Raw genomic sequence first — 20,162 nt, 5'->3', positions numbered from 1 at the left:
CTCTGTGGTGGCATCCCATGTACAAAAAGTAGAGGAAGATTGGGGCCAACCCGTTGGCATAGTGGTTAAGTTCGTGTGCTCCACTTTGGCGACCTGGGGTTCGGAGGTTCAGATCCTGGGCATGGACCTAGCACCATTCGTCAAGCCACGCTGTGAAAGCATCCCACATACAGTAGAGGAAGATTAGCACAGATGTTAGCTCAGCGACAGTCTTCCTCAAGCAAAAAGAGGAAGATTGGCAACAGGTGTGTTAGCTCAGGGTCAATCTTCCTCACCAAAACAAACCACATTAAAATAGGCTACCACATGATCCTGCAATTCTACTCCTGGGTATATGTGCAAAGACTTGAAATTAGGATTGTGAAGAGATATCTACACTCCCACATTTATTGCAGCATTATTCACAATAGTCAAGATATAGAAACAACTCAAATGTCCATCAATAGACAAGCGGATAAAGAAAATGAGGAAAATGTGGGATATACACACAATTAAACATTATTCAAACTTAAAAATTAAGGAAATACTACCATTTGTAAAAGCATAGATGGACCCGGAAGATATTATGCTAACTGAATACCATTCACAATCGCAACAAAAAGAATAAAATACCTCGGGGTAAATTTAACCAAGGAAGTGAAGGACCTATATAATGAAAATTGCAAGGCCTTTCTGAGAGAATTGGATGACGACATAAGGAGATGGAAAGACATTCCATGTACATGGATGGGAAGAATAAACATAGTTAAAACGTCCGTTCTACCTAAAGCAATCTACAGATTCAACGCTATCTCATCAGAATCCCAATGACATTCTTTACAGAATTAGAACAAAGAATCCTAAAATTTACATGGGGCCACAAAAGACCCCGAATTGCTAAAGCAATCCTGAGAAAAAAGAACAAAACGGGAGGCATCACAATCCCTGACTTCAAAACTTACTACAAAGCTACAGTAATCAAAACAGCATGGTACTGGTACAAAAACAGGTGAACAGATCAATGGAATAGAATTGAAAACCCAGAAATAAAACCACACATCTATGGACAGCTTATCTTCGACAAAGGAGCTGAGTGCATACAATGGAGAAAAGAAAGTCTTTTCCAAAAATGGTGCTGGGAAAACTGGAAAGCCACATGTAAAAGAATGGAAACTGACCATTCTTTTTCACCATTCACTAAAATAAACTCAAAATGGATCAAAGACCTAAAGGTGAGACCTGAAACCATAAGGCTTCTAGAAGAAAACGTAGGCAGTACACTCTTTGACATCAGTATTAAAAGGATCTTTTCGGACACCATGTCTTCTCAGAGAAGGGAAACAATAGAAAGAGTAAACAAATGGGACTTCATCAGGCTAAAGAGCTTCTTCAAGGCACATAAAACAGGATTGAAACAAAAAAACAACCCACTAACTGGGAAAAAATATTTGCAAGTCATATATCTGACAAAGGCTTGATATCCATAATATATAAGGAACTCTCACAACTCAACAACAAAAAATCAAACAACCCGATCAAAAAATGGGCTGGAGACATGAACAGACATTTCTCCAAAGATGATATACAGATGGCTAATAGGCACATGAAAAGACGCTCATCATCGCTGATCATCAGGAAAATGCAAATGAAAACTACACTGAGATATCAACTTACACCCATTAGAATGACAAAAATATCTAAAGCTAATAGTAACAAATGTTGGAGAGGTTCTGGAGAGAATGGAACCCTCATACACTGCTGGTGGGAATGCAAACTACTGCAGCCACAATGGAAAACAGTATGGAGATTCCTCAAAAAACTAAAAATAGAACTACCATACGATCCAGCCATTCCACTACTGGGTATCTATCCAAAGAGCTTGAAGTCAGCAATCCCAAAAGTCCTATGCACCCCAATGTTCACTGCAGCATTATTTACAATAGCCAAGACATGGAAGCAACCTAAGTGCCCATCAACAGATGAATGGATAAAGAAGTTGTGGTATATATATATACAATGGAATACTACTCAGCTGCAAAACAGAACAAAATCATCCCATTTGCAACAACATGGATGGACCTTGAGGGAATTACGTTAAGTGAAATAAGCCAGTTAGAGAAGGATAATCTCTGTATGACTCCACTCATAGGAGGAATTTAAAAATGTGGACAAAGAGAACAGATTAGTGGCTACCAGGGGAAAGGTGGGGTGGGGGCGGGCACAAAGGGTGAGATGGTGCACCTACAACACGAATGACAAACATTAATGTACAACTGAAATCACACAAGATGGTAACCTATCATTAACTCAATAAAAAAAAAGATATTATGCTGACTGAAACAAGTCAGTCACAGAATGACAAATATAGCATGATTTCTCCTACAGGAGGTATCTAAAATAGTCAAACTTAGACAAACAGAAAATAGATTGCTGGTTGCCAGGGGACGGGAGTGGGGAAAATGGAGAGTTGTTGTTCAGCATAAAGTTTTAGTTATGCAGGATACATAAGTTCTAGAGATCTACAACATTATAAACTTAAGAGGATAAGTCTTATGTTAAATGTTCTTCCCACACACACACACAAAAGCAAAGGGACGTAAGAAATCTTTTGGAGGTGATGGATATATTTATTACCAGGATTGTGGTGATGGTATCATGGGTGTAAGCATATTGTCCAACTTCATCACAATGTATACATTAAATATGTACAATTTTTTAATGTTAATTGTACCTCAATAAAGCTGAAAAAAATATAAATTCTCTGTTCTCTTAAATGAGTTCTTAGCAGCATTCAAAGCAGTTGAGCACTTGCTCCTTGAAATACTTTTCTTGTTGGGTTTCTGGATAGCCCATGCTTCTCTCACTTTTAGTGGCTCCTCTTATACTATCTAACCCCTAAATGTTGAAATCTATTTTTCCTATGCAGGTGATGGGGTTCAGGGCATGACCCGCCCCCCCCCCCCCGCCACCGGCCCACCACAAGATGCACCACTCTGGTATGTGGATTATTTCAAGCTGAAGAAAATAAAGGCTCAGAAGACTCAGGAAGAACATTCCACCTTCTCCCCAACTGCCTAAAAGAAATTTAAAATAAAGGCCAGTCCCCAGGACAAGCCATCACCTTAGATAACTCTGGGTATCTGGTAGACTGGGAGGATCCTTGCTAAGCCCATTCTTATCAAAGTTCTATTTACCAAACATTTGCTTTTCCATTTCCAGGAGTTGCCTTCCTCCCCTTTGAAGCTCCAAATCACTACCCCCAACATCCTCCTTGTCTGTAGCTGAAGAAATTTAAACAGGCAGCCTCAGCCAGATGACTGAGTTACTGTTTCTCCTGAGTTTCTCCCATGTATACATGCTATTAAACTTTGTTTGATTTTTCTCCTGCTAACCTGCCTTTTAAATTATTTGACCAGCCATAAGAACCTTAAAAAAAAAGGGGGGGGGGAATTCTCCCACTTCCCCAACACAGGTGATCTTAAATGGTTTATAAATTCTCAGGTTTATATCTGCATCCCAAATCTGAGTTCAACTTGTTTGTATTGACAAATAAAAATGGCAAGCAATAGGATATATTGGAGAATATGAGGAAGCCATTTGGTGTAAACCTAATTCGGCCTGACCTTGTCTTTCCAAAAGGGCCTGACCGTGGCTGTTGAGCATGCATTGTATATCTGCTTTAGATATTCCCTATGGCAAGAACAAAGGCCCTTGAGATAAAGGTGCAACTTCCCTCCCTCTCCCAAAGTTGGCATCTCCTTAAGGCTTAAGTGTCTTTCCTTAGGCTAGAAACTGATTGCTGTGCTCACCTGTGACTGCCCAGCTCAAGACAACAGACTTGCCTCCTGCTACGCCCTCTGAGATAGCAGACCTACTACCTGCTGTGTCCATCAAGTGCTGTGCTGACAGGGCAATCTTGTGACTATTGTGGGAGGGACATTTCAATCATATGTGAAACGTCCTGCTTGTGGATATATAACCACTCTGTACACCTCACTTCTTTGGTGCCTTTTCTTCCTGTGGGAAGAAAGGCCCCGGGCCATGGTCCTCAGATTTCAGCTCAGAACAAATTCACCCAAATTTTCGTTTATAGATTGGTTATGGATTATTTTCATGGACAGTACCTAGCTGTTTAATTGATATCTTGACTAGGATGTCTTCATAACATAGTCAAAAGGAAATTCTAGATATCCAACTCTCTGCCACAGTCCCCCCAAAGTGCTCTTCCCTTATATTCCCCATCTCATTAAATGGCACCTCCATTTATCTAGTTACTAAAGCCAGCAACCTAAGAGTCTTCTTGATGCTTCTCTTCCCTAATTCCCACATAAACAAGACCTATCTTTTTGATCTACAAACACCATACTTGTTCAACCCCCCTTTATCTTGCCTAGAACAATGCTAGAGTTTACTGACTGATCTACTTTCACTTCCACTGTTGCCCGCTTCCAGTCCATTCTCCAAAAGTAGTCAGAGTCTCATTACCCTTCAGTGACTTCACATTGCACTTACCATGGCCTATAAGAATTAGGCTAATCTGATTCTTTCATGTCTCTCTATCCTCAAAGTGCTGGGAATACTGCAGTGAATCAAACAGGCAAGTCTTCTATTCTCATGGAGTATTCTGGGGGCTTTTTTGGGCAGGGGGTGGGGAATAGAATAAAGAAGTGCAGATAGATAAAACCATTTCTGAAAGTAAAGAGTACTATGAAGACAATTAAACAGGGGATTGTGTTAGACAGCAACTGATATTTGTGGTGGGTTTTAGACTGCGTGGTCAAGGACTGCCTCTCTGAAGGGACATTTGAACTGAATGATACAAAGGAATTTTTAGCACTTTCTCAGCAAAGGTTTATTTCTTGATTATATCATAATCTCATCAAGGATCATCTGGGAACTCTAGTTTTTATCTAATTCCAGGACCCAGGCTGAGAGAGCAGCCACCAAACTGAAACTTGCAGGTTGCTGTGACAAAAGGAAGTAAGATTCTGAAGGGCCTCACACCAGCAATGAAAAGCTCTAGTCTGTAAGTGACACAGATTTCTTCCACCTATACTTGATTAACCAGAACTATTCACATGACCCCACCCAAACCAAGACTCTGGGAATTGCAGTCCTACCATGTCCTGGAAGGCAGAGAATCAGAAATATTCGGAAAACATAATTAACTACTACTATAGTCCTTCATGTTCACAGGGGAAAATATAAAGGAGGGAAAGTCATAGATACATGCGTGGTAGTGGCAGGAGTTCTCCTACAACTGTGCAAGGCCATTAGAATTGCTAGTTCTGGTTCCTCTGGGAGGCATATGGTAGAAATAGAAGACAGTTTGGTGAGTCTTGCCGCTATCTGATCTCTCTAATACTGAGGAAATGGTTTCTTACTGTTTTGCAGACCTGGAAGAATGAATCCACAGAATGTGACCTCATTCTCCCTACTCAGGATTCTAGTTGGCTCACTTCAGTCAAGTTGCCTTAAACTTTTCTAAAAGTCAAGAACAGTCTGGAAATACATATATTCTCCATATCAACTTCTCAGAGCAAAAATCAAAGAAATGGGCACAAGACCGGCTCAATGTTTTTTATGAATGATTGATAATATTAATTTGAAGACTATTTCTTACATATTATACATCCATTTGTAGAGGGAGTAAAAGGTTCAATCAAGGTTATAGACACCACTAAGACATACCTGCTTTTTCTTCTAGTATTTCCAGTTTGTCTTTTTAAAAAACTTAATCCTTTGTTCTGTTTGAAATCTTTCAATTGCGAAATATTTCAGGACTGATATTAAATGTGACTAACACTAAGCCAAATACCTATGTGCCCAATACCCTGCTTATGAAATAAAATATTATAAAAATAGTCATAGGTCTTGTTTTTGCACGCTTTTTGGTGAGGAAGATTGGCCCTGAGCTAACATCTGTTGCCAACCTTCCTCTTTTTTTTCTCCCCAAAGCCCCAGTGCATAGTTCTATATCCTAGTTATAAGTCATTCTAGTTCTTCTATGTGGGAGGCTGCCACAGCATGGCTTGATGAGCGGTGTGTAGGTCTATGCCCCGGATCCGAACCAGCGAACCCCAGGCCGTGGAAGTGGAGAGCATGACCTTAACCACTCGGCCATGGGGCTGGCCCCCTATAGGTCTCTTTTTATACCTAATCACATTCCTCTTTCTCCCAGCTTCCCCAGAAGTAACCACTATTCTGAATTGAGAATTTATCCTTCTTGTGCTTTTCTTTGTAGTTTTACTACATCTGTATGTATCTGCTATCAAGATGCAGTATTTTTGAGATTTGGGGTTCTAGCAATGACGGGGGAAAACAACTGGATTAAAAAGAAAACAACAAGACTTATCCTCCCACCACACACAACTAAGAAACCGGACAAAACATACAGTGGTGTCCAGATATTAGACAACAGTCAGTGAAAGATAATGATCTCTGAGAGAAATGAAACAAAAGATGTGAGCCATATTATTGCCCCAGCTTACAGCCTGGAGAGAATTTTTAGGCTGTGTGCAGGCAGGAAGTACCCAAACGGAGCCTGCTGGTTCCAGGAGCTAAAGATACAGAGTTCATACAAGGAAATCTTATGAGCATTTATGGGATGAAGTATGAGAGAAGACAGATCTGCACAGGAAGAGCTCCAAATGAGTACTGATCAATGCAGGTGTGTGAGGAAACTACTCAAGGCCAGTGAAAGACCATGAGAAAGATTCAAGCTAGCCATCCCAGAACTCACACAGGGCTGGTAATACTCTATATTCCCACTAGCCAAATAAAAAGAACCTCCTAATACAAGGACATTCTCAAAAGGGTATCACATCAGTGTTGGGACCAAATTAGTCCTATACTAAAAGTTGTACTGGACCCACCTAAGAAAGCAAGACAGCAAGCCTCAAAATGGCAGAGTTGATTACAAATGGCTTAACTGAATCTCAAAACAAAGCCTGAAAATATTTTAGAAAAAAAATACAGAAACTCCAACAACTAAGAAAATAAAATTCACAATATGTGGCACTTGACAAAAAAAAATTACCAGATATGCAAGACAGGAAAATAAGACCTAAAATAAAAAGAAAAATCAATCAATATGAACAGACCCAGAGATGACAGAAATAGTTGGCAAGAACGTTTAAACACTTAGTATAAATATAGTTCATATGTTCAAAAAGGATGAAAGATGAGCATTTTAAGGAGATATGGAAGATGTAAAAGAAATCTATTCCTCAGCAATATGAATTTACTTAACACTACTGAATTGTGCTACACTTATAAATGGTTAAGATGGTATATTTTATATTTTTAGCATGGTAAAAGAACCTTTGTTAATCTAAAAGGAAACAAACAAAACAAACCACAAATAAACATCTAGAAGTGAAAATACAATGTCTGAGAAGAAAAATAGTATGGTTAAAATTATCAACAGGTTAGACACTGTAGAAGAAGATTAATGAACTTAAAGACAACAGAAATCATCTAAAATGAGAGAGAGGAAAGATTGGAAAAAAACAAATATCAGTGAGCTATAGAAAAACATCATGTGCCCTAATATAGATATAACTGCACTCCCAAAAAGGAGGAGAGGGATAGGACAAAAAATTTTGAAGGACTTACAGATGAAATTTTTCCAAATTTAATGAAAACCATAAACTCATATTTCCAAGAAGCTCAATGAACCCCAAGCAGAAGAAACAAAGAAAACTACACCAATGCACATCATAATCGTACTGCTTAAAATCAGTGATAAGGAAAAAACTTAAAAGCAGCCCAAAAAAAGACACGTGTACAGAAGAAAAATGAGAATTACAGCAGACTTCTCACTGGATTGAATGAAAGCCAGAAGACAACGGAGCAACACCTTTAAAGAGCTGAAAGAAAAATAATGGTTGCCCAGAATTCTATATACAGTAAACATACATTTCAGAAATGAAAATGAAATAAATACTATTTCAGACATATCAAAGCTAAAATTCATCACCAGCAGCCCAGCATTATAATAAATATTAAAGAAAATCCTCCAGACAGAAGAAAAATGATACCAACTATAAATCTGGATATACACAAGGAAATAAAGAGCACTGGAAACGGAAAGTTTGTGAGTAAATACAAAATACACTTTTCCCTAATTTTTAAATATCTTTAAAACATTACTGACTGGTTAAAACAAAAATGTAACAATGCATGTGGGGTTACTAATATATGTAGAAATAAAATGTATATCCACAATAACCTAAAATCTAGGAAAGGTGAAATCAAAGTAAACTATTGTAATGAGCTTATACTATACATGAAGGATAATAATATGATCAGAAGGTAGAGCGTAATAAGTGAAAGATGTCTAATATAAACCCTAAAACAACTTATAAAATAAAGAAAACAAAGAGTACAGATAATATGAAAAGAATATTGACTTATTCGTAACAAGTGAATAAAGGAGATTAAATGGAATTAGAAAATGTAAAATTTTCTGCCTTCTAAAAGAAGGTAGAAAAAAAATACAAAGAGATCACAAATAAGAAAGAGAATGAATAAATAGCACAATGGTGCATTTGACCACTTTAATCACAACAACCAGTAATCATTTTAACTGTGAATGCTGTAAAAAAAAAATCAAAAGGTAGAGATTTTTGAAACATGAAAAGATAGAGACTGTCACGAAAAGGTAGAGACTGTCAAATTGTATGGAAAAGAAGAACAACACTAAATACATATTCACCTAATGACAGAACTTCAAGATACATAAAACAGAAAATGATAAAATTAAAAGAACTGCACCAATCCACAATTATAGCCACTATTAGAGATGTCAATACCCTTCTCTCAATAAATGACAAATGAAGTAGACAGAAAAATCAGTAAAGGAAGACTTGAATAACTCTATCAACCAACATTCTACCTAACATTTTCCCAAATACAACTGGATCACTGACCAAGATAGACGGTAAGATTGGCCGTAAAGAAAGTCTCAATAAATGTAAAAGAATTCAAATAATAAAAACTATGCTTTCTGGCCACAATGGTATTACATTAGAAACTAATAACAAGCCAAAGCAATCTCGAGAAAAACCAACAAAGCTGGAGGTATCACAATCTCTGAATTCAAAACATACTACAAAACTACAGTAATCACAACAGCATGGTACTGGTACACAACACGCACACAGCTCAATGGAACAGAACTGAGAGTCCAGAAATAAAACCACACATTTACGGACAGCTAATTTTCGACAAAGGAGCTAGGTACAGACAATAGAGAAAGGAAAGTCTCTTCAATAAATGGTGTTGGGAAAACTGGACAGCCACAGGCAAAAGAATGAAAGTAGACTATTATCTTACACCATACACAAAAATCAACTCAAAATGGATTAAAGAGATGATTGTAAGACATGAAACCATAATACTCCTAGCTGAAAACATAGGCAGTATGCTCTTCAACATTAGTCTTAGCAGTATCTTTTTGAATACCATGTCTCCTCAGGCACTGGAAACAAAGAAAAAAATTAACAAACAGGACTACATCAAACTAAAAGTCTTCCCCATCAACAAAATGAAAAGACAACCCACCAACTAGGAGAAAGTATTTGCAAGTCATATATCCAATAAGGGGTTAATTTCCAAAATATATAAAGAACTCACACAACTCAACAACAACAAAACAAACAATCCAATCAAAAAATGGGCAGAGGATATGAACATTTTTCCAAAGAAGATTTACAGATGGCCAACAGGCACATGAAAAGATGTTCAGGGGACGGCCCGTTGGCACAGCGGTTAAGTTCACACCTTCCACTTTGGCAACCTGGGGTCTCCAGTTCAGATCCCGGGGGCAGACCTACACAATGCTTCTCAAGCCAGGCTGTGGCAGGCATCCCACATAAAATAGAGGAAGATGGGCACGGATGTTAGCTCAGGGCCAGTCTTCCTCAGCAAAAAAAGGAGGATTGGCAGCAGAAGTTAGCTCAGGGCTAATCTTCTCCAAAACGGAAAGAAAAGAAAAGATGTTCAACATCACTGATAATTAGAGAAATGCAAACCAAAGCTACAATGAGATATCACCTCACATCCATCGGAATGGCTATTACTAAAATGACACGAAATAACAAGAGTTGCAGAGGATGTGGAGAAAAGGGGAGCCTCATATACTGCTCGTGGGAATGCAAACTGCTACAGCCGCTACGGAAAACAGTATGGGGATTTCTCAAAATATTAAGAATAGAACTACCATACAATCCAGCTATTCCACTTCGGGGTAGACATCCAAAGAAGACGAAAACACTAATTTGAAAAGATACATGTACCCCTATGTTCATTGCAGCATTATTCACAATAGCCACAACCGGGAAGCAACCTAAGTGCCCATCAACAGATGATGGATAAAGATGTGGTATATGTACACAATGGAATCCTACCCAGCCATAAAAAAGACGGAATTGTGCCATTTGCGACAACATGGATGGACCTTGAGGGTATTATGCTAAGTGAAATGTTAGACAGAGAAGGACAAATACTGTATGATTTCACTCATGTGGAATATAAACAAACAAACACACACACAGAAACAGAGAACAGATTGGTGGTTACCAAAGGAGAAGAGGGTGGGGGAAGGCCAAAAGGGGTAAAGGGGCACATATATATGGTGACAGATGGAAACTAGACTTTTGGTGGTGGACATGATGTAACTTATACAGAAGCTGAAATATAATGATGTACACCTGAAATTTACACAATATTAAAAACCAATGTGACCTCAATTACAAAAATTTTCAAACTCAGAGAAAACAGTATTTGAAAGAGAACTGAGGGGCTGGCCCCGTGGCCGAGTGGTTAACATCGTGCGCTCCGCTGCAGGCGGCCCAGTGTTTCGTTGGTTTGAATCCTGGGCGCGGACATGGCACTGCTCATCAAACCACGCTGAGGCAGCGTCCCACACGCCACAACTAGAAGGACCCACAACGAAGAATATACAACTATGTACCAGGGGGCTTTGGGGAGAAAAAGGAAAAAAATAAAATCTTAAAAAAAAAAAAAGATAACTGAAAAATCCGCATATATATGGAATCTAAACGTATTTCTAAATACCTCATGCATCAAAGAACAAATCCCAGAAGAAATTTTAAAATATTTTGAATAGAATGGAAATGAAAGCATGACATATCAAAATTTGTGGGGTATAGCCAGGCAGTTCTTAGAGGAAAATTTATAGCATTAAAAACTCATATTAGAAGAGAAGAAAATTCTCAAAACTATGGTTAAAGCTTAAGAAGCCAGAAAAAGAAGACCAAAATAAACCCAAATAAGTAGGAAAAAAGTAAATAAAAGAAATCAATAAAAATAAAAAACAACCAAAAAGGAGAGAAAACCAATTAAACCAAAAACGATTTGTCTGAGATCAATAAATTGACAAATCTCAAGCAAGTCCTATAAGGATAAAAAAGAGAAAACACACAAATAAATAATATCAGGAAAGAGAGAGAAGACATCACTACAGAACCTTCAAACATTAAAAGTGATACGGGAATAGAGTAGACAATTTTACGCCAACAAACTAATGACTTAGATTGAATAGACAAATTCCTTGAAAGACACAAACTAGCCAAGTTGACTCAAGAAGTAATAGAGACAGGACTTCCAGAATGGTGGTATAAGGAGCTCGGCAGAACATTTCCCCATGAAACGATCATTTAAATGATCAAAATTGGAGCCAGCCTGTGGCACAGTGGTTAAGTTCGCACATTGCACTTTGGCGGCCCGGGGTTCGCCGCTTCGGATCCTGGGTGTGGACATGGCACCACTTGGCAAGCCATGCTGTGGTAGGCATCCCACATATAAAGTAGAGCAAGATGGGCACAGATGTTAGCTCAGGGCCAGTCTTCCTCAGCAAAAAAAGAGGAGGACTGGCAGCAGATGTTAGCTCAGGGATAATCTTCCTCAAAAAAAAGAAAAATGGTAAAAATCATTATTATTTTTAAATTTAAATTTTCTGGAAATTGTCCTAATGGCATACAGCAAATTAAAAAACATTTATTCAGGAAAATCTAGTAAATCTGGGTAAAAACAGCAAGTCTGTGCCATTTGAGCCATGTCCCACTCCTACCTCCACCCCTCCTACAAGTCGGAGTGATCTAGCTTTACAAGAAAATGAGACCCTCTCTCTCCTCTTAGCTCGCAGTCTAGGGTGAGAGTTTCTCCCTGGGAGAGCAGGCTGCTGCAGTCTCTAACGTTCTCAGCTTCATGTTGCAGAAGTTCTATTCCAGGCAAATGTAGCCAAGAGGACTGGGGCTCTGTTACCCCAAGTAGCCCCTACTTGGAAGGTGGAACTCTACCACAGGTAGGAGCAGGTTGAAAACACCGGGCCCTGAGCACCCACACCCCAGCTTGCTGACAGGATGCAGGTTCCATACCAGGAAGTATGTCACGGGCTGAAGTGTGTTCCTGAAAAATTCGTATGTTGAAGTCCTAACTCCCAGTACCTCATAATGTGATTCTATTTGGAGAAAAGGTCTTTAATGAGGTAATTAAGCTAAAATGAGGTCATTAGGATGGGCTCTAATCCAAGATGACTGGCGTCCAAACAAGAAGAAGAAATTTGGACAAAGACTCGTCTAAAGGCAAGACCTCGTGAAGACACAGGGAGAAGACAGTAACCTACAAAACAAGGAGAGAGGCCTCAGAAGAAACAGCTCTGCCCACAACTTGATCTTGGACTCCTCACCTCCAGAACTGTGAAAAAATTAATTTCTGTAGTTTAAGCCCCCCAGTCTGTGGTAATTTGTTAAGGCAGCCCTAGCAAACTAATACAGATTTTGGTACCAGGATGTAGGGTGCTGCTGTAACAGATACTTAAAATTGTGGAAGTGGCTTTAGAACTGGGGAATGGGTAGAGGCTGGAAGAGTTTTGAGGTGCAAGTTAGAAAAAGAAACCAAAATTGAAGATTTGAAAGTTCTCAACCTATCTACATTACAAAAAAATGAGAAAATCTGTTCTGGAGAGAACATCAAGGGTGTGGCTGGACAATCACTCACTAAAGGAGCCCAACAATAAATCTGAACCGAAAGATGGACAAACCAGAAAACTTAAACACAGACTGATGGAGATTATGCAATCTGAGGAGCAGAGAGAAAAAAGAATGAGGAAAAATGAACAGAGCCTTAGAGAATTGTGGAACACCATTAGGCACACCAACCTATGTGTAATGGAAGTAACAGAAGGAGAGGAGAGAGAGAAAAGAGCAGAAAAATATTGACTATGTAGTGATCGAAAACTTCCCAAATATGATAAAAACAATATATATCCCTGAAGCTCAACAAACTCGAAGTCGGATAAATGAAAGGAGGGCTACACCAAGACGCATCATGGTCAGATGTTGAAAGCTGAAAGTATATATCCAAAGGAGTTCAAAGCAGGGACTCAAACAGATATTTTTATGTCAATGTTCACTGAAGCATTATTCACTAAAACCAAAAGGTGAAAACAATCCAAGTGTCCATCCACAGATGAAAGGATAAGCAAAATGTAGTGCATATGTACAAAGGTATATTATTCAATGATAAAAAGGAATAAAGATCTGATACATGACACAACATGGATGAACACTGAAAACATTATGCTAAATGAAATAAGCCATGCAAATGGACAAATACTGTATGAATCCACTTATATGAAGTATCTAGAATAGGCAAATTCATAGAAATAGAAAGTAGAGTAGACATAACCAGGGGTTAGAGAGAGGGTAGGGTGGAGACTTATTGCTTAACAATTACAGACTTTCTGTTGGCGGTGATGAAAAAGTTTTGAAAATAGTGGTGAAGGCTGCACAACATTTTGAATGGAATTAGTGCTACTGAATTGTACACTTAAAAATGGTTAAAATGACAAATTTTATGTTGAATATATTTTACCACAATTTTAAAAAATCAATAATGTAATATATCAAAACCCACTGAATTGTACACTTGTAATGGGTGAGTGGTATGGTATGTAAATTATATCTCAATAAAGCTGTTTTTTTTACCCTTAATAAAAAGATATAAAGAACATAACTAGCTTTATGCCTACTAAGGAAAGTGATTTCCACTTCAGGCCTAGATGACTTTATGGGTGAATTCTACTAAACATTTTTTTTCAAACTTTACAGAAGTATAATTGACAATAAAAATTGCATGTACTTAAGGTGTACAATGCAAACAGTTGATATACATATACATTGTGAAATGATTATTACAGTCAAGTTAACTAACACATCCATCATAGTTACTTTTTTGTTGTGTGTGGTGAGAACACTTCAGATCTACTGTCTTGGGGCTGGCCCAGTGGCATAGCAGTTAAGTTTGCGTGATCTGCTTTAGCGGCCCAGGGTTCACCGGTTCGGATCCTGGGCACGGACATGGGAACCACTTATCAAGCCATGCTGTGGCAGGCGTCCCACATGTAAAGTAGAGGAAGATGGGCACATATGTTAGCTAAGGGCCAATCTTCCTCAGCAAAAAGAGGAAGATTGGTGGCAGATGCTAGCTCAGAGCTAATCTTCCTCAAACAAAACTACTCTCTTAAAAAATTTCAAGTATACAATACAGTATTATTAACTATAATCACTATGCTGTACAATAGGACCCAAAGGTTATTTGTCTTATAACTACAAGTTTGTACCCCTTGACAAGCATTTCCCTATTTCCCCCCCACCTTCTTCCAAACATCCCAGGAGGGAGTATACCAGTTCTACGCAAAATCTTCCAGACTTTTAAAGAGGAAGGAATACCGTCCAACTCACTTTATGAAGCCAACATTATCCTGATACCAAAACCAGATAAAGACATTACAAGAAAAAAGAACTATAAACCAATATCCCTCATGAAAATAGATGGAAAAATTCTGCACAATTTTTGAACAAACAACTTATCATGAATTGAGTGAAAAAACAAAATATACCATGACCAAGTGGGGTTTAACCCAGGAATGCAAAGTTGACTTAATGTTAAAGTCAATTAATATAGTTTACCATATTAACAAACTAAAGAAAAAATAATCATTTTAATATATATATAAAAACATTCGATGCACAAAGATTCATTCAGTACAATAACTCTCAGCCAACAAGGAATAAAAGGGAATTCTTTCCACCTGATAACGAGTATCTACAAAAACCCTACAGTTGACCTTATATTTCAGGATGCACGACTGAATGCTTTTACCCTAAGATCTGGAATGAAGCAACAATGTTTACCTACCACTTCTATTGGATGTCCTAGACAGTACCGTAAGGCAAAAGAAAAAATCAAACATGCAGATTGGAAAAGAAGTAAAACTGTGTTTATTTTCAAGTGCATAATTGTCTAAGAAAACCCTAAGGAATCTACAAATAAAAGCTACTAGAACTTTTAAGTGAGTATAGCAAGATTGCAGATATGAGGTCAATATGCAAAAATTAGTTACGTTTCTATGTCTAGCAATAAATGGTCAAACTGAAATTTAAAGTACCATTTTCAATAACGTAAACATGGATTTTCTAGGAATAAATTTGATAAAAGATATTCAGGACTATACACTGAGAAGTGTAAAACATTGCTGACAGAAATCCAAGATTACCTTAATACATGGAGAGAGATACTGGTTCATGGATCGGAAGACTCAGTTGTCATTTTTCCTCAAATTGACCTGTAGATTTGAGAGAATCTCAATGAAAATCTCAATAGGTTCTTTTGAAGAAATAAATTAGTCAACCCTAAAATGAATATGGAACTACAAAGGATATAGAATAGCCAAACAACTTGGAAATAGAAGAGCAAAGTAGAAGGACTAAAACTACTTGATTCCAAGCTTATCATAAAGAGACAGTAATCCAGACAACGTGGTATTGGAATAGTCACAGGCCAGTGGAACACCATAGAGAGTTCAGAAGTAGACTCACAAATTTATGGACAATAGATTTTTAAAATAACAGTTTTATTAAGATATAATTCACATACAATACAATTCACGCATTTTAAATGTACGATTAAATGGTTTTTCGTATATTCAGAGAGTTGCGCAACCATCATTACTATTTAATTTTAGAAAATTTAGGTCACCCACAAAAGAAACCCTGTATCAATTAGCAGTCACTCCCCATTTCCTCCTGAATCCTCCTTCCCTGGCCCTAGGCAGCCACCAATCTACTTTCTGTTTCAATGGACTCGCCTATTCTAGACATTTCACATAAATGGTATCATACAATATGTGGTCTTTTGTGACTGGATTCTTTACTTAGTTGAATGCTTTCAATGTTGTAGCATGTATCATTTCTTTTCCTTGCTTAGTAATATTTCATTGTACGGATATACCACCTTTTGGTTATTTATTCATGAGTTGATGGACATTTGCTTCCCCTTTGGGGCTTTTACAAATCATTCTGCTATGAGCATTTGTTTACAAGTTTTTGCGAGGACATACGTTTTCAGTTATCTTGGTTATATACTTGGGAGTGAAATTGCTGGGTAACTTTATGTTTAACCTTTTGAAGAACTGCCAGACTTTGGAAAATATCCCAAGCAGCTGCACTATTTTACATTCCCAACAGCATGAATGTTCCAATTTTTCTACACCCTAGCCAACACTTACCTGTCTTTTGTGATTATGGCCATCCAAGCAGATGTGAAGTGGTATCTCATTTGGTTTTAATTTGCATTTCCCTATTAGTTAATTATGTTGAGTATGTTTTCATGTGTTTATTGGCCATTTGTATATCTTCTTTGGAGAAATGTCTATTCAAATCTGAGAAACCATTGCCTAATCCAAGGTCACAAAGACTTAAATCTACGTAGTCTTGTAAGAGTTTATAGGTTTAGCTCTTACGTTTAGCTCTTTGATCCATTTGAGTAAATTTTTGTATATGGTATGAGATAGCTGTACAACTTCATTCTTTTTATGTGGCTATCCTGTGGACAAATGATTTTTGACAAAGAAGCCAAGAGAATTCAAAGAGGAAATGATCATCTTTTCAATAAATGGTGATAGGAAATTGGAGAGCCATACGCAAAAAAAGGTCTTAATCGTTGTTTCACACCATATGGAAATATTAGTTCAAAATGGATCATAATAAGTGTCTAAATATATGAGCCAAAATTATAAATTTTCTAGAAGAAAATATAGGAGAAAATCTTAGTGATGTTGGGTTAAGCAAAAATTTCTTAAATAAAGCATAAACTAAAATAAAAGGCATAAACTATAAAAGAAAAGTCAATAAATTTGACTTCATGAAAATTAAAAATTTTTGTTCCTTAAAAGACACATAAGAAAATAGACGATCCAGCCACAGATTGAGAGAAAGTGTTTTCAAAACATCTATCTGACAAAGTAACTCTATCTAGAATAGACATAAACTTCTTACAACTCAATAATAATAAGACAATCCAGTTTATCACATGGGCAAAAGATTTGATCAGATGTTTAAACTAACTATTTTGGAAAACATTTTGGCAGGTTCTTAAACAGTCAAGACTTCACCTTCCAGTTGATTCAGTAGTCCCACTCCTAGAGAAATGTGAACATACATGCACATGAAAACTTGTACAAGATTCTTTATAGCAGCTTTATCTGTAATAGCCCCAAACCGGAAACAACTCAAAAGCCCATCAGCGGGGGAACAGATAAACAAATTGTGTTATATCTATATAATGGGTGCTACTTAGCAATAAAAGAAATGACAACTGATACAACAACATGGATGAATCTCTAAACAGTGATGCTGAGAGAAAGAAGTGTTAGAAAATGCAAACAAATCTATTGTGACAAAATAATCAGAGGTTTCCTGGGGATGGGGCACAGAGGGAAGAGACAGGGATAGACTACAAAGGAGCAAGAGAAGTTTTGTGTGTGATGGATATGTTCCTTATTTTGATTGTGGTTATAGTTTGAGTAGTATATAATAAAACAAAACTTATCAAATTGTACACTTTAGGTATGTGCAGTTCATTGTACATCACATATCTTAATAAAACATCGGAAAGAAACAATATATGGTACTTTAACGTGTTTTCACATATAAATGAATTTATCTGTTTTCTTGTTGATGAGTGTCTAGGTTGTTCTCAGTTTTCAATTTAGGAAGAGCGCTGCAGTTAATATTCTTATATGTCTCTCTGTGTACGTACATGTGAGGGTTTCCAAAGTAGGCCCCCAGAGTAGAGTTGCTGGGTCATAGCTATGCACATCTGCCACTTTACTGGATCTTCCCAAATTGTTCTTCAGGGTCATTCCCTTTTATACCACACACCATTAGCAGTGTACGCAATTTAACCTTGTTCCACTCTTTCCAATATCATGGATCTAAAGTAATAAATTGTTTTAAGTTGTACTTCTTTAATTATTAGAAAAGTTGGGCACTTCCTTGTAAATGCTAGTCATTTGAATTTCTGGATACTGACTAAAATTTGGTGGGAGGAATAATGGAGGAACCACCTGAATTTTCTCCCAAATGTAGCCAATTACTTTAATATCATTTGCTGAAAAATTATCATTTTCCACTGATTTGAAATGCCACCTCTAATATGTACTTATTTCTCCCGTGTGCTTTTTTTTTTTTTCCTGGAGTTTTAATTCTGTTCTAGAAATAAATCTGAGTAACTAAGGGCATTCAGTAAATGACCTGATCTGCTTATCCTTTCCTACATTGGTAATTTACTCTTGTAATTTTTGTAATTCTAGATGATGTTGATGAGGAGGAAAAAAATTTTTTCCTTTACTTTCTCAGATTCAATAACTGGGGTCTTGCAAATTGAACTGACAAAAGACAGATTAACAGGAGAAAAAGGTTTATTTCACATGTATATGGTGGAGGGGCCTCAGAAATGACATGAAAATCCTAAAGAGGCAGTCAGACTGTTACCATTTTAACAAAGGGAAATAAATTTGTGAAGAAACGACAAGACAAAGGAAAAGAGGTTTGAGCTTCTAAGGGTGGTAAATTGTGAGGAGGTAAATATAGGGGGAAACTAAGGAAAGATAAAGGTTATTTATTAAAATTTGTTTGTGCAGGCTCATGTTGGTGCCGATTTTCTGTCTTCTTCATAGCCATAAAACTCCCTTAGGAGAAGAGATTTATGGCAGCCCTCAGTTTTTAGAAGTTTCTGCTCTTAGTCAGAGAAAGAATCTCCAAGAAGGCTTCTTTCTGTATCTGTTGATTCTCAATGGCCTTAACTCAAAATAATCCATATGGCATATTTTGGGTGGTGCATTCTAATCCCCTTCAATAAACTGCCAATTACTCTATTTCTTTTTTAACATTCCTGGATACTCCTACATGTTTATGAATTTTAGAATTAGTTTTTAAGATTAAAAGAATTTCCAGAACGAAAAGAAACAACTGGGTTCAAGCAGAACAAGAATTAATAACCTGGGACTGAATAAGCTGAGAAGGATAGTTATAATTTTTACGACTTCTTGTTTGAAACATTTCTGGTTCTTTAGTGTTTTGCTTTTCCAGATTTAAGGAAACTTTTTCTCTTAAGCTACCTATGATTTACAATTGGTAAAGTATACCTTTGTAAACAAAGAGGAAACATTTACTTTTTCTCCCTGTATGATCCCTCCAGAATTTAGAAACTCAAGTGTTCTTTTCATGGCAATACAGTAAGTTACTTGCATAATTTCAAGAAGAATCTGTTCTCCTTCTAACAGGGTACAATTGAAAACATTGGCTATGTTACCAAGGCTTTGACTGGAATGTCATAGTTGAGAGAGATATGCATAGATTCAGACATGACCAGACAGCTGTAAGGAACTGCTTGAAACTTGGCTTGGCTTCCTGGCCTCAGAGGCTTTGAAAGAGTCAAATCTGAGATTCCTTATAAAAAGTTCCAGCAAAGCAGTCTTAAAAGAGCTTATGTGGTCAATCACCATTCTTGCTACACTCATGTAAATAATCAGGCCAAGTTTAATACAAACAAATTAGTTTTACTCTGATTATCTTTGGTAAAAATTGGGGTAATTGTAGAGAGAAAAATTATGTTTGCACCTTTGTAGATATTTAGATTCTAACCCTGTTAATCGTCTTTGAGGTTTTGTTATATACCTGTAAACTGAACTGGATCCTAAATTCTTCTAATTTTCTCAAATATCTGGCTACCACTCTCCAACCTAATGTTTCCTATTTCCTCCCATCCTTCTGATTTGGAATCACTGAGACCAAAGACTGTCCTTGAATCTC

The 20,162-nt window shown here is 37.2% G+C and overlaps 1 protein-coding gene and 1 long non-coding RNA gene across 2 annotated transcripts in view; one reads left to right on the top strand and one right to left on the bottom strand.

The window, feature by feature from the left end:
- LOC123283962 (large ribosomal subunit protein uL15m-like) overlaps positions 1 to 20,162 on the bottom strand; it is a 63,869-nt gene that overhangs the window by 16,281 nt on the left and 27,426 nt on the right. The window contains 1 exon segment of the mRNA XM_070480915.1: positions 15,566 to 15,634. Coding sequence (XP_070337016.1) covers positions 15,566 to 15,595 — 30 coding nt within the window. The 5' untranslated portion in view covers positions 15,596 to 15,634.
- On the top strand, positions 104 to 15,345 carry LOC139039824 (uncharacterized). Its single transcript, XR_011493033.1, has 2 exons — positions 104 to 5,005; positions 5,374 to 15,345. It is a non-coding gene; the product is annotated as an uncharacterized lncRNA (long non-coding RNA).

Source organism: Equus asinus, chromosome 12 (assembly GCF_041296235.1).
Source record: "Equus asinus isolate D_3611 breed Donkey chromosome 12, EquAss-T2T_v2, whole genome shotgun sequence".
Taxonomy (NCBI): Eukaryota; Metazoa; Chordata; class Mammalia; order Perissodactyla; family Equidae; genus Equus; species Equus asinus.
The sequence above is the reverse complement of the archived record's forward strand: the minus strand, read 5'-3'. Positions and strand labels throughout refer to the sequence as shown.